Raw genomic sequence first — 16,070 nt, 5'->3', positions numbered from 1 at the left:
TCCTGAACCTATTGTCATTAGGCTACTAATTCTAGTACTACATTTTTTTTTAAAGCTGTAATGACAGAGTTCATGATTTCCTGGTGGTGTCACTGTTTGACAATTCAAAACGTAGTGCTGTGGGATTGACTACACTCATTTTCACTTTGTTGCAGGCCAGTATGTTTTTTTAATTTGATGACGAAAAAACAATATTCCTGACTTATTCAAAGGCATGATGCATAACATAAAAAGGCAACAACAGTGGGGGTGAAACTTCCTTTATTTCATCCTATCTCAACAGCCACAGCACTGCATGGCACATGATACCTCATCATAAAGAGTGTTGTCTTACATTTGCATCCCAGTCAAGCATATTAACACATAACCATTATATTTGCCTAATTCTTGTTTAACACTCTTGCTATCCAACCCCTGACGGTTGAAATGCCTGTGTAGACATCAGTAGTCCTTTTTTTTTTTTTTTAACAAATTCAACATGATATATCCTGAAAATATATTGTCATTACTACTAATTCTGCTTAGTAGCCTACTACATGTTTTTCTTCTAAAGCTGTAATGGCAGAGTTCATGATTTCCTGGTGGTGTCACTGTTTGACAATTCAAAACGTAGTGCTGTGGGATTGACTACACTCATTTTCACTTTGTTGCAGGCCAGTATATTTTTTTAATTTGATGACGAAAAAACAAAATTCCTGACTTATTCAAAGGCATGATGCATAACAGAAACAAAAGGCAACAACAGTGGGGGTGAAACTTCCTTTATTATCTTATCTCAACAGCCACAGCACTGCATGGCACATGACACCTCATTATAAAGAGCGTTGTCTTACATTTGCATCAAGCATATTGACACATAACCATTATACCTAATTTGCCTAATTCTTTTTTAACACTCTTGCTATCCAACCCTTGAAGGTTGAAATGCGTGTGTAGACATCAGGAGTCCTGGGGTCTCCGCATCTCCGACCAGAGAAGGAGACGACGCCTGCTGCAGCTCCATCACACACCAACGGACCACCTGAATCCCCCTTAAACAGAAAAGATAAGAGACCCTTCACAAATTGTGTAGTTTGTATGAAACATCCTGAGATAATTTTTTGTTCTCAGCCTTACTTAATAACTGCAAACATAAAATAAGACGGTGTAGAAGTGGTGTGAAAAATAGAGACTTCTATCTTTGAGTCTGCCTCGGTGTTAATGTGAAGATAAAACATCACAGAAAAGACACATTAGTTTCTAGTGTTTAACCACAAAAGCTTAATTATGTCCTTCGCTACAGTGGCATCATTTTGAAACGAAAAACAAAGATATTACTGTATTAAAAAATGTAAGGTTTATTTTAACATATTGAAGCGAACTCTTTGAAAGGTTTGCTTTTTAAGCGTATTCTCTTACCGAGCAGAAGCCTTGAAAGACACCGGCTCCAATGCCACAAACCATGCTCCTGGTGATGGGAACAGTTCTCCACCTTCTAATACACTCCCGCTGTGGCAGGGTGGTTACGTTGACTTCCTGAAGCCTGTTCGGTAAGGTGCCATTGTCCCCTACATCCCCCCAGCCAGCTGTGATGCACTGAGTGGAAGTACTCAGCCTGCCTCTTTTCGGAGAGATTAGCTGCACGGAGTCCGTCAGTTGTGCACTTCCATTGAGCTGGGACAAGAACAATTCAATTGATAAAGAAATACGTACATCTAAACCTGAATTTCCCTTTAATAATCTGATTCACTAACTATGTAATCCTTACCTTTAAAAGCATAATATCATTAACATGTCCATCATAGTTGGGATGTGGAATGGATCTAACTACAGTGAACTCCTGCTTTGTAGGCTCGTTAGCGGTCAGGGAATTAGCTCCAAGCACGACTGTATATGGTCTAGAAATCACAATAAAATGATGGATAGGCATTCAATATGATGTTAAGAGTTCAAATAATCTCTCTTGATATTGACATTATTTTCAACATTGAAAATATCATTACATAAAATAAAACAAATTGACCACTTCTAAGAAGAATTTATGTTTTCTAGTTGTCCTACAAATCAGCACTTTCCATTCATTTATTAAGTACACAATCACCTTGCTGACTTTAAAGAAGAACGGTATTCACTAAAGTAAAACATTATCAAAGAGTGCATCCCCAAAAACATATCCTGCTTGTAACTAAGCCTTACTTTGACAAATATTTAATATGTAAAAAAGTTTGCTGGAATAAATTACTTTGGTCTGACGAATTAAATGTCCCTGTAAGTTTATATTTCTACTAAATTAACCTGAAATGAAAAAACACAAAATAACAGAAACATCTCTGACTGTTTTTTGTAATCTTACATGGGTATCTCACAATGTGCTGCTGTGAGCACAAAGTTCCCTCTCACCAAGGCCCCCCCACAGAGATGGCGTCCTCGGAATTGCAACGAGGCCATGTACGGTCGAGAATTAGGGGCAGCATCTCTTCCTCCAACAATATAAGAACCATCAGCCCCTGAAATACAAAATCACAATTCATTAATCGCCTGTGTTTATCCAAATTGCTCTCAGTTGGCAGCCAATGCTGATTTGTATGCCTCATCTTACCATTAAAGATGAAGAGCAGCAGTAGTAGGGAGCTGGTTGCCATGGTCTCTGCTCAAATCCACACCTTCCACTAAAGGTCTAGTTTTTAGAGAAGTAAAGATATTACTTACTTTGTGGTCTTTATTGCTTCAGTGTGTTTGCTAACAGTCTGTTGAGATTTTTGTAAAAGGATGGTTGGATTACAAAACACGTGTAACTTGCATGTTCAAAACAGGCTTTCATAATAGATGCAAGAAACTTTTAGTGTTAAAGACAACCGCCATATTGAGACCCACAACGCTTTAAGGGTTACAACTGCTATATGTGTCACAGTGTACAAGATTACAATTTACTGTCAAAGTTGTTTAGCAAAGGTAGACATTTTGAAAAAAAAGCTACGAATTGTCGTTTCCTGGTTCCAACCCTGGTACATTGCAGCCTCTGTCAGAATGTGTGTGTGTGTGTGTGTGTGTGTGTGTGTGTGTGTGTGTGTGTGTGTGTGTGTGTGTGTGTGTGTGTGTGTGTGTGTGTGTGTGTGTGTGTGTGTGTGTGTGTGTGTGTGTCGAGAATTCTTACAAACTTGTGTTTTATTTTAATGTTAGCGCTTTGATTTAACTCTTGCAAATTGGTGAAAGAATTATTTCTCTTTCCTCTTTTCACTAGTTTACATCACATGTATGTGAACAAGAGCTTCATTGAAGACATAATGTGTTTTAGTGTAATGCAACACATGGTAGACAGAAACGCTCTAACATGTAACTGAGTTCCTCAGTTATGTTGAAAATATTTTCAAATTCTCCTGTTGAAACTGGAGTAAATGTCAATATAAAACTGCCATTTTAAGAATCAAGTATCACTGTTTTGATTACTGATCACTAGAAATATATTTTGCATTTCTCATAATGACTTAAATACCATGTTGTGTACCCTGTTGAAGACCGTTACCATAGGAAACAAATACTACAATATTTTGAATTTGGTTTTGATTTTTATCAAATGGTCGTATTTATTCATCATTATTTAGATGAACTAATGAGGACATGGTTCATTTTTGCCTCGCGTGACACAGCCTAATCAAACATTTCTTTGACTTGTGTGACAAACTAGCTGAACCTCAGTAACCACAGTTTCCAACCTCAGATATGAGTGTTGATGTCAGAAGACACCAGACTCATATCTTCAAGTAAAGTGTCATACAACGATTCTTATCCTCTTGGTATACTGCTGTATGCCACACACGTATGCAAACAGCGTTTCAAGTGCTGCCCTTTGCCATTTTTTAGGAAAATAGGAAATAAATAAATAACATATAATATAATATTAGGAACACTATCATTTACAACCTTTTCTCTTTCCTGAATGGTTATTCTCCATAATGTACGTGATTTACCAATAGTAGGACTGTTTCATTTTTAATCTATTATATTACATTATCTTATTTATAGTCTAATGGGATGGCATTTATATCTTGGAACCTGGAATAGCTTCTTAGCGATGTCATAGGGCCTTCACTATGTTTTGCTAAGGTCATATAGCTTCAGTGAGCTATATAGAACATCAACATGTTATATATATCATATTTATATATTTTTTAAATATTTTAAATAACTTATTTATTTTCTGTTAGGTTAAAACGCAAGTTAAATTATTTATTTCATTGTTTTTAACACACTTCTTCTGTGAAAAAATCATCTGTTAATCCCCTTGTATGAGTGGCTTGGCTGACCTGCTTCTCTGACTAAGCAGCTCAATAAATAAATATCTGCCTGCACAATCCAATCTGTTTCATTGAATGAATTGAATGAAAGAGAAAACGATATTTGAGAAACATTTTTAATGTTGCATTAAAGAGCAAACACTCAGTGACTAAGACACACCCTTTTCTACCAAATACAATACAAGTGTGCTGAAGCAAAGCTTTTTGAAATATTGTTACATTTTACAAACATTTCTTCGCTTTAATACATGCGTTGATCCAGGAACGGTATTTTGAGATATCAATGGAGACGTTGGGTAAACCTGGGAAGGAACAGTTGTCGTTGACAGTCGCAATTCCAACAGCTTTCCCCTTGCACACGAGGGGTCCACCAGCATCACTCTGTGAGAAGGAAATATCTTTATTTGTTAAAAAGATTATGCATGATGTTATACCTTCTTTTGGAATAAGAAACAAATGTATCTGAAACATACCTTACAAAATCCTCCATTGTCTGTTGTCGGTTGTCCACCTGTACAGATAGCATTGGCACGAAGTCCAGGAATCTGATCTTTGCAAGCCTTTGGGCTGATGACAGTCACGTCCACCACACGGAGCTGATCGACAGATCTATTGTCATTGTTATCCACTGGACCCCATCCAGCTACTTGGCACTTTTCATTTTCTTTTACATCCGTTTCAGGGTCTTGAAGCTGAATTTCTTTTGGTAGCTTTTCTGGTTCTATTGGATAGATCTTGAGTCGAATAAAATCAAAAAGCAGTTTTTCAAAACACAGTCTTACTCTACATCATATTTCAGGTACAAATTGGTTTGTTGGAGCACATGAGTCACTTCAATAAAGGTTATTACCATTACAGTAAATCAACAGTTATTTGGTTGTGCTGTGTAAATATTATAAGCAGGAATATTTAATACTATTTGCTTCCCCCCGTTTATTTACATTTACCCTCACTGAAATTAAACTCAGTTGTTTAATTTTCTTCAAACCAAGGGACTACTGGGCTGAATAAACTTACTTCAATGAGCATGATGTCAGTCCCAATTCCAGGTGGGGGTTTGCATGTGGATTTAATTTGTTCTTTTATTTTAAAGCCAGGTTTGTTGAGATCGTGGGTGCCGAGAACAACCATTACTTTTCCTTTTTTACCACTGAAAAAGACATCAGTGAGAGGTTATTGTTGTATTTTGTAAAGTTTTGACAACACAGAACAAATGAAACATGTTTTTTACATCAAACAACAAAACATTAGCTAGAAAAGGAGGAGTAACTTACAATTCACACCCCCCATGGGTGACAACAAAATGTTTGCTGACAAGGAATCCTCCACATATGTGTTTACCGTCTTCCTGCACCGATACCATATAGTTCATCAACTTATCGTCGGCAGTTGTCCCATTTATGATTTTACTTCCAAGTACTGTAATCATATGAATAAAATAACAAAGAGTTAAACCTGGTTATTATTTCATTTTCAGGATGAAGAAAAGTCATAAGAACAATTTACCGTTTTGATCTTGGCATGCCAGAAGAAAAAGAAGCAGAAACTTGGAGAGCCCACGCATCGTGGCGACAGGATGATCAGCCCGCTGTCAAGTGGAACCTTTTTACTGCAGAGTTCGAACTTCACAATATGATTGCCATCTATTTATCTTCACTTCCAACCACATCTTGCGGGAGATTCTATTTTGCAACATTGCAAAGAACATACATCATGTAAATACTATGTGTTAGGACATACATTTATAAATTCCTCCTCTTCCTCCATGTCACTCCCCATCCATTTAAGATCTTTTATAAACTTATTACTTGCATCATTTCCTGTGTCATTGTGGCGATGCAGTTGTTTTGACATGTGTATCATTTCAAATGTATTTCTTAATTTGTTCAGCTTTATTTCTATTGATATTGGCACAAAATAAATACTTTAACATGGAGATGGAAGGGGTTATTTACATACAAGTTGTTTTATGAGTTTTCTGGATTTGGACCAAATTGTAAGTAAAGGTTATGCATTAACGTCCTTTACCCACCCGAACGGGCCCCCTTCGGACGGCCAACAGGCAAACCTGCATCCTGCAACATTGCTGCCGTTAGTGAAACTGGCAGGCTGTGTCCAGTAACCAGGACTTTCCCACAAGCATATGTAGAAGTGGATAAAAGTGACCTGCTAGGGGTTTTCTTTTAGCCTGTAAAGCCTACATTTGGTTGCCTCTATCACATTGTTGTTGTGTCCCGTCAAAAATGTTGAGTCTAGTCATTGTTCTTGTTTAGTCATTTTTTGTCTTGTCTTCCACTTCCTGTTTTATTTTGACACTCACCTGTTATGTTTCATTCCAGGTTCCTTGACTCCCTATCCTTTTGTGTGTCTCCCGCTCTCATCAGCACCAGCCCCGCCCCTGATTGTTTCCACCTGTGTCTAGTTACCTCTTGTTTTATATTCCCCAGTGTCCCCTTGTCCTGTGTCAGTTCGTCTTGTCCTGTCTCCATGCCAGTAGTCAGCGTACCAGCGTACCAGCGACTAGTTATTTTGTCTCAAGCCTAATTTATGCTCCCGAAATATTTTATACGTTTTGTTCCTCACTTTGTGAGCGATTTTCTTTTTTGCCTTTTTTTAAACCTTTTTCACCTCGTCAAGATTGTCGATCCTTATTTGTACATCCTATTTTTGGAATAAATTACTTTTCGCATACTTTACTGCATTTGAGCCTTGTACCTTGTGTTTCCAAGTCTGTGACAATTTTAAAGCCACTATTTCATCGTACACACAGAAACTTCTGACTGTTAACCCAATTTTGACATGCAGTGAAATATTGAGGAACATTAAGCCCTTGTGCATTTTCCCCTCTCTCTGTAAATAGCTATTCATATTGAAAATACACCTATTCCTAACCAGCACTTTTGTAACTGAGCATCATTAGACCTTAATAGTATGTTTGTATTAATCTATTGAAACCTTCACCACACGTTATACTTAATTGATATACTGTACTCCAGATAATGGCAAAAAGTGTTTTTCTATTTATTTATAATAATGATAATACACTTTATTTATATAGCACCTCTTCAGAACTGCTTTTAATCTGTAATATTTGTTTTAAGTGTGCTGTTTAATTATTTTTTATTTATTTTGTTACTGCTACAGTGTGTCTTTGAGTTTCTAGATAAGCGCTCTTTAAATAGAATGCATTATTATTACAGTTTTTCTCAATTGCTAAACCCACTATTTAGAATCAAAATTCATTTCTTCAAAACAAGAACATAGCCATCTAAACAGAAACACACTTGCCATAACTCTGAATATCTTTTGCAAAATGCACTTACATGACCAAAACTGAAAATACTGGTCACAAAAAAGAATAAGTCGATCGAAACAGAACAAATTGTCCTCTAATGAGACAAATGTGTTTTCATAACTGAAACTCCGGTCACCATAATAACCCATTCTACCATAACAATATACATTTCTTGCAAAGTGCTCTAAGGCACTCAAAACTAAAAATACCCCTTCCAAAACCAGATACCTTCTCCAAAAACAAACATTTGTCAGCTCATTAGAAGACTATTTGAATAGTCATTACTAAGTGGCACACTAAATACTGACTACAATCATCAATACACAAACCTCAAGCTATCGATATTGGAAACTGAACGGAAAACTGACAAGTTGGGAGAAACAAACTTACATATAGGAAAAACAGTGTGTTACTGTAACTATGTCATTGTTTGTATGTCTCATTTTCAGTAGAGCACCGTAACAGAAACAAAAGATGAATAGCAATACACTGGAAAAACATAACATGGGTAAATGATGTAAATCAGCAGTAAAGCAGAGAATGAGATCTATATAGCTTTACTGATCTGCTCTTTGCCGTCTGTCTGGCCACATAGCCTCATCTACGTCACAGCGTATGTCTTCCCTTGCAAGGCAGCGTGGGAAATATCTCCTTGCGTGTCGACACCACCCTTGAAAAACATCTTACTGAAGTGAGGGAGGTCTTTTATAGGATTCTCACTAATTACAATTACTATAGGAAATTCATTGATGTCAGCTGTGAGCAATTCATTTACATGGAAGTGAAGTACTCAATTCACCCCAATACAAAAAAAAACATTTCTCAATGTGCAAAAAGGAAAAGACCACAATTACTGACTGTAAAAATGTTGGATCAGCTATAGCTAATCCTCCCCATATGAACATCTCAAAGAGCTATGCAAGTCATATCAACACTATTATAGCTTTACCGGCACCATTTAAAAAAATATTTTACAGTTTTTCTCAATCGCTAAACCCACTTTTTAGAATCTAAATTCATTTCTTCAAAACAAGAGCATAGCCATCTAAACAGAAACACACTTGCCATAACTCTGAATATCTTTTGCAAAATGCACTTACATGACCAAAACTGAAAATACTGGTCACAAAAAAGAATAAGTCGATCGAAACAGAACAAATTGTCCTCTAATGAGACAAATGTGTTTTCATAACTGAAACTCCGGTCACCATAATAACCCATTCTACCATAACAATATACATTTCTTGCAAAGTGCTCTAAGGCACTCAAAACTAAAAATACCCCTTCCAAAACCAGATACCTTCTCCAAAAACAAACATTTGTCAGCTCATGAGAAGACTATTTGAACAGTCATTACTAAGTGGCACACTAAATACTGACTACAATCATCAATACACAAACCTCAAGCTATCGATATTGGAAACTGAACGGAAAACTGACAAGTTGGGAGAAACAAACTTACATATAGGAAAAACAGAGTCTTACTGTAACTATGCCATTGTTTTTATTGTCTCATTTTCAGAAGAGCACCGTAACAGAAACAAAAGACGAATAGCAATACACTGGAAAAAAATAACATGGGTAAATGATGTAAATCAGCAGTAAAGCAGAGAATGAGATCTATATAACTTTACTGATCTGCTCTTTGGCGTCTGTCTGGCCACATAGCCTCATCTACGTCACAGCGTATGTCTTCCCTTGCAAGGCAGCGTGGGAAATATCTCCTTGCGTGTCGACACCACCCTTGACAGGATTCCGCAGAGATGTCCCGACAGCCAGCATTCATTGCGTCCAAAAGGGGCATTCTGTCATGAGGATGATGGTCATAAACCTTCCATCTCCAGGCAGAGAAGAACTCCTCAATGGGGTTTAGAAATGGGGAGTATGGAGGGAGGAACTCCATGGCCATGTGTGGATGAGCCTCAAACCATGCCCTCACGTCACGAGAGTGGTGGAATGCCACATTGTCCCATATGACCACGTGAACCGACCTCACTTGATCCCTCTCTTCTGGTGGCACAAGTCCGTCATACAGGACATCCAGGAAGGCAAGGACACGTTGCGTGTTATATGCTCCCATTAAAGGGATGTGAGCAAGGACGCCTTGTGTCGAGATAGCCGCACACAATGTTATGTTTCCTCCCCTTTGGCCTGGAACAAAGACTGTCGCTCTTTGCCCAATAAGGTTCCTCCCACGTCTCCTCACTTTGGAGAGGTTGAAGCCTGCTTCATCCACATATACAAAAACATGTGGTAATGCATTGCCTTCCAGCTCCATCATTCGCTAAAGAAAATGAAACAAACAGAGGACCGTTCCCATATGAACATCTCAAAGACCTATGCAAGTCATATCAACACTATTATAGCTTTACCGGCACCATTAAAAAAAATATTTTAAGTACAGTCATGCAAATTCTATCATGTAAATGTTTTCAATGTAACATCATTACTGTAAGGTATACAGTACATTCCATGGAGTTACCTTTTTCAATGGGGTGATTGACTGATAACAAGTGTTAATATTTTGCACATCAAGTGTCAATTAGTGTAGCTATGGTCTAAGTTTATGAGGAAGTGTTATCCACTGTGAGAAGATTATTTGTTGTTTTGTAGACATGAGTTACACAACAGATTTTTGATCTTTGTGTAGAGAATTGTAACTTCAGTTAGAGAATTGTGTGATCTGTTTTGCAAAACACTGCTTAGCATCTGCATTTTGTGTGATATCAATGAGAAATGGTATACTGTTGTAGAGAAATGGTTTTCTGTTTCGATGGCTGTGCTGTTGGTTTGATGAAAGGAATTTTGATTCTAAATAGTGGGTTTAGCGATTGAGAAAAACTGTAAGTACAGTCATGCAAATTCTATCATGTAAATGTTTTCAATATAACATCATTACTGTAAGGTATACAGTACATTCCATGGAGTTACCTTTTTCAATGGGGTGATTGACTGATAACAAGTGTTAATATTTTGCACATCAAGTGTCAATTAATGTAGCTATGGTCTAAGTTTATGAGGAAGTGTTATCCACTGTGAGAAGATTATTTTTGTTTTGTAGACATGAGTTACACAAAAGATTTTTGATCTTTGTGTCGAGAATTGTAACTTCAGTTAGAGAATTGTGTGATCTGTTATGCAAAACACTGCTTAGCATCTGCATTTTGTGTGATATCAATGATAAATGGTATACTGTTGTAGAGAAATGGTTTACTGTTTCGATGGCTGTGCTGTTGGTTTGATGAAAGGAATTTTGATCCTAAATAGTGGGTTTAGCGATTGAGAAAAACTGTAAATAGTAAACAATAATGTTATGAATGAGAACACTGCCTGTAGCAAGATGGCGGCCATGTGGCAACGTCAGTCTCCATTGGCCAGCAGCGCGGGTGAGTCATCTAGTGTTTATATATCTATGGTACCTACACCGTCTCGTAGCGTTTGTGCACTGTTTTTGAAATGCCGCTCCTAAATTACCCTTCTTCGATAAAGCCACGCTCGCATTGCAGATGAGACAGATGGACTTTGAATTGGAATAGATACAAAAATAATCATCCTCCCACTCGGAGGGAAAATGATATATTTTGGGCTTTTTTTGCTTCTGCCATAATTGCGTCTTGTGTGTGTGCGGACTGTCACTCCTGTTGACACGGACAACGTCAGCGAAATAGAGAGGCGAAGTCCCGCCCATCTACTTCTGACCCATGGGACCCCGGAAGCGGAAAATTATACATTGAAGTCAATGGAGAGAGAAAAGTAATCTTTCGATCCCGTTTGAATTGTGCCACGAATGACACATATGATCACAAAGATGGCCGTCACGTTAGCAAATTTCACCTGTTTCTTTCAGAATGAGGCGAAAAAGTATAAAACGAGGTGAAAATCACTACAAGTCTGGGCATGTTGAGAGCTGTACATACACGAAAGGGGAGTTAGTCGGTTCTGTAAGAGCCAGCATGCGGGACCGGCTTTACAAGGTTTCAGTGAGTAATATGAGTGCAATGTTTAACGTTAATGTCAGCTAGCTAACATTAGCTAACAAGGTACACTAACGTGTTTTGTTTTAGCAACTAGTTTTCTCGTTAAGAACTTCGTGGTCTCTGTGTATGCTGTGGATAACATTAGTGTTCACAAGAACAAGATACACTCCCGTGTTTTGCTCTTTAATAAAATAGGCTACCAGCCTACCACAACAAGCTAACGAGTCTGTGAAACGTAAAGACACTAATTAATGAAACCAGTTCAAGACGCATTATTCTTATTCTTATCATTCTTTATGAGCGAAGTAACGGTAAGGTATCTAATTACTTATTTATTTAGTTTTCCATAACTTAGTAACAGAGATGGTCAAACTAAAGTGGTGGAGACATGGCAGAATTCCTACAAAGAAGCGGGACATTGAACTGTTCACCCGTGAGAGGGCAATCAAGAAAAGAGAGCGAGCTGCCCCGTTGAGGAAGTTTACAGAGGAAAAGACTCAGCCATGTTTATGCAGTACTGCACGTGGAGATGTGGACGCGCAAATTGCGCAGATTACGTAGGCCTACATGTATGAACCTGCGGCGGAAACCCCTCTTGTCTGTCAGTGAGTGTGATTATTTTATAAAAGTAACTAAGTAACGCGTGTCGTGGCAATGTTAGTAACTGTAGTGTGATTACTGAATTATAAAAGTAACGCGTTACACTACTCCGTTACCGACAAAAGTAATATTATTACACCCAACTCTGACCATAACCAAATACTATTACGTACAGTGGAAATCAGGTTGCCAGAGCAGGTCAGTCCAGTGTGCATGTTCCTCAGGGTCTCAGCATTTACAGGTGAGGTAAAGAAAATAAAAGAGAAAAAGGTCAGTAACAACACTTTAAAGTAACAACACTGAATAATTATCTCTTTTAATAATTTTCTCTCAGTAATCACTCAACTACTGTCTTTCCAACAAACAGATTGACTCACTCTCACTATCATCACAATGAAACACGTCCAGAAGAATGTCATGCAAAGCTGCCTGCCTGCCTGCCTTCCTTCGACTCTCCCTGAACTGCCTGATATTTTAATGTTCAATGTTAACCATTTGTGCAGATAGCATGAAGTAGAAAAGATCCCAGATGCTAATGTGGCGTTAGCCTACCTCCCGCCCCCTTAGCACCTGGTGGAGGGGGCGATAGGTTACTCTTCAAATGTTTCACAAAATACTTACCATCATGACTACTCTTACTGTTTAACATTTTGGTTTACTTCATGTTAAGGCTAATACAAATGACGAGGCTAAGTAATGTAATGTGATGCTAACTAACGTGCTCGCTACTAGCTATGTAGCTAACTTGACTATGTTCCATGCAAAACATGTATATTATCTGATATGTTTGGTCCTGGTCCTTTCACCAGACGGGAAGCGATAGAACGAGCAAGTGGTATGATCACTTTTGTGATTACAACCTGGTACAAAGCACACAGGCATCTTGTAAAAGTGAATTTATTGGAGCAATCTCTTATATTTATTAGAGGGAATAAATCAGTTATGAGATCTTCTTCTTCTTCTTTGCTTTAATTGCGAGTCGCAACCACCAGTCTTGGAGCATTATCACCTATGACATCACTAACGGCCCGTCTACACTACAGGCATCAAAAAATCTTGAAGCTGGGCGTGTCTGAAGCTTGGCGATTTTTTGCGAGCGACGCGACCAACAACCAATCACATGAATCTCCCGCCCCCGACATACAAAGCAATAGCAATGTTAAAACGAAGTAAACTGGATATAAACTCTCCAAACAGGCGAAAAACCTACCAGTTTCACCCACTGTCTCTGCCACCTCCCTCCATGCCTGGTTCCTCCGGTTTGTATCCCGGTAAATAGTTCTGGTCGTAAAGAACCGGGTGACTTGCTACCGTAATATCTCGTTTGGAATATGAGGAAATGAACTGTGGTCTGTCTCTCCCAGCTTGCACGCGGTTTGATTGGCTAGCGCTTGCACTGGCGGGATTTGCATAAACGGAATTTTGATTCAAAAGTTGAATATTGTTCAACTTTTGATGCCGATAGATGCTCGTGATGCTTGCAAAGCCATGCCATGCTCCCCACAATGCAGTTCGGCGAAGATTACAAATCTTCTACGTCACCCCATTCAAGTGAATGGGCGAAGCGTTGAAAGCATTTTTCGATGCCTGTAGTGTAGACGGGCCGTGCGATTTGGGATTTCTAGTCTTTCTAGTTTCGTATTTTTTATAGTCTTATATTTCAACAGTTTTACGACAAACTGTGACTTTTTTTACATGGAAATGATTGTTTAAGATTGACAAACATCATATGTGTCATTCGTGGCACAATTCAAACGGGATCAAAAGATAACTTTTCTCTCTCCATTGATTCAATGTATAATTTTCCGCTTCCGGGGTCCCATGGAGGCTCCCGGAAGGGGAGGGACTTCACTGCCCACCAGCCACGCCCCAACACATGGGGTCACGCTGGCCAATCACAAAACTTTGATGCGTTCAAGTGCATTATTGTGGCACAGGAAGATTATGTTATAGGACATTGTAGTGCCGAGAGATAGGGAGTCGGAGGCGGTGCAATGAAGGTGCAAAAGGGTACTTTATTAGGGAGTAGAAAAGGACATGTTGTCCGGTTGCAGTCCGGGAAGAAGAGAGTGAAGTCAGGAGGGCACACAACATATATAGAAAACACACAACATGTCCGTGTGGGAACAATACCCCCAACTGTAGTTCCATGTATGAATTATGTCCCAGTGTAGTAAATAGGTGGTCACCACACAACCTCCTCTCCGGCACCGGAAAAAATTGTTGTTAACAGTCAGATGTTAACAGATTACGTAGACAGCCGTTAACAGCTAGCCGTTAGCCGCTAGCTGGCAGCCATGGGTAGCTGCTAGCCGTTGTTAGCCCCTCGTGGTTAGCCGCTAGTCGTCGTCAGCTAGCGCAGCCGGGACGTGCAGCCGCACGCCCCGAAGAAACAAACCCACGAGGTAGCAATTGGGTTGCTGGTCGACCCAGCAGGTCGTGCATCGTCCCCCTGTTGGATGGAAGGCTGATGTGGGAATGGCGAGCAACGTCCCCAGTTCTTCTGCAGGGCGCGCACCGAGCCTCAGTCCGCGTGCCGGTGGCAGCCACGGACAATTCCAAAAAATCCCCGGCATTTCGAGAAAGAAACTTGAGTTCCTTTTGCCGTGTTCGGGTCCGTCCCGGAAACTTCTCGAGACGTGTCAGGGTCACCAGTGTAGTGCCGAGAGATAGGGAGTCGGAGGCGGTGCAATGAAGGTGCAAAAGGGTACTTTATTAGGGAGTACAAAAGGAAATGTTGTCCGGTTGCAGTCCGGGAAGAAGAGAGTGAAGTCAGGAGGGCACACAACATATATAGAAAACACATAACATGTCCGTGTGGGAACAATACCCCCAACTGTAGTTCCATGTATAAATTATGTCCCAGTGTAGTAAATAGGTGGTCACCAAAACATTAACGATAAAACATAATATTGTTGTTCTATTTTTAGACACATCTCGCGATTGACTGGGAATTACTTCGGTCAGACAAATTAAATGTCCCTGTAAGTTTATATTTCTACTAAATTAACCTGAAATGAAAAAACACAAAATAACAGAAACATCTCTGACTGTTTTTTGTAATCTTACATGGGTATCTCACAATGTGCTGCTGTGAGCACAAAGTCCCCTCTCACCAGGGCCCCCCCACAGAGGTGGCGTCCTCGGACTTGCAGCGAGGCCATGTACGGTCAAGAATTAGGGGCAGCTTCTCTTCCTCCAACAATATAAGAACCATCAGCCCCTGAAATACAAAATCACAATTCATTAATCGCCTGTGTTTATCCAAATTGCTCTCAGTTGGCAGCCAATGCTGATTTGTATGCCTCATCTTACCATTAAAGATGAAGAGCAGCAGTAGTAGGGAGCTGGTTGCCATGGTCTCTGCTCAAATCCACACCTTCCACTAAACGTCTAGTTTTTAGAGAAGTAAAGACATTACTTAGTTTGTGGTCTTTATTGCTTCAGTGTGTTTGCTAACAGTCTGTTGAGCTATTCATAAAAGGATGGTTGGATTACAAATCACGTGTAACTTGCATGTTCAAAACAGGCTTTCATAATAGATGCAAGAAACTTTTAGTGTTAAAGACAACCGCCATATTGAGACCCACAACGCTTTAAGGGTTACAACTGCTATATGTGTCACAGTGTACAAGATTACAATTTACTGTCAAAGTTGTTTAGCAAAGGTAGACATTTTGAAAAAAAAGCTACGAAATGACATTTCCTGGTTCCACCCCTGGTACATTGCAGCCTCTGTCAGAATGTGTGTGTGTGTGTGTGTGTGTGTGTGTGTGTGTGTGTGTGTGTGTGTGTGTGTGTGTGTGTGTGTGTGTGTGTGTGTGTGTGTGTGTGGTGTGTGTGTGTGTGTGTGTGTGTGTGTGTGTGTGTGTGTGTGTGTGTGTGGTGTGTGTGTGTGTGTGTGTGTGTGTGTGTGTGTGTGTG

At 39.3% G+C, this 16,070-nt stretch overlaps 2 protein-coding genes across 3 annotated transcripts; both read right to left on the bottom strand.

Moving 5' to 3' along the window:
• Nucleotides 1-745: 745 nt before the first annotated feature.
• LOC307014307 (serine protease 57-like) lies at nucleotides 746-15,567 on the bottom strand. Of its 2 annotated transcripts, none has more exons than XM_079642180.1 (5): nucleotides 15,462-15,567; nucleotides 15,216-15,369; nucleotides 1,748-1,877; nucleotides 1,399-1,653; nucleotides 746-1,031 (listed from the first exon to the last, which is right to left on the bottom strand). In XM_079642180.1, the coding sequence occupies exons 2-5, from the start codon at nucleotides 15,308-15,310 to the stop codon at nucleotides 879-881; spliced, it is 633 nt and encodes a 210-aa protein (XP_079498306.1). In that variant the 5' UTR covers nucleotides 15,311-15,369; nucleotides 15,462-15,567; the 3' UTR covers nucleotides 746-878. The 2 variants fall into 2 exon arrangements, with proteins under 2 accessions (XP_079498306.1, XP_079498305.1); XM_079642179.1 differs by lacking the exons at nucleotides 15,216-15,369; nucleotides 15,462-15,567 and adding exons at nucleotides 2,333-2,486; nucleotides 2,579-3,239.
• LOC307014228 (granzyme K-like) lies at nucleotides 4,377-6,901 on the bottom strand. The gene is made up of 5 exons (XM_079642064.1): nucleotides 5,781-6,901; nucleotides 5,549-5,693; nucleotides 5,292-5,424; nucleotides 4,748-5,008; nucleotides 4,377-4,655 (listed from the first exon to the last, which is right to left on the bottom strand). Exons 1-5 carry the CDS (start codon nucleotides 5,836-5,838, stop codon nucleotides 4,497-4,499), a joined length of 756 nt encoding a protein of 251 aa, XP_079498190.1. The 5' UTR covers nucleotides 5,839-6,901; the 3' UTR covers nucleotides 4,377-4,496.
• Nucleotides 15,568-16,070: the final 503 nt, after the last annotated feature.

Source organism: Notothenia rossii (genome assembly GCF_949606895.1).
Source record: "Notothenia rossii genome assembly, chromosome: 1".
NCBI lineage: Eukaryota > Metazoa > Chordata > Actinopteri > Perciformes > Nototheniidae > Notothenia > Notothenia rossii.
This window is presented reverse-complemented; position numbering and strand designations above follow the sequence as displayed.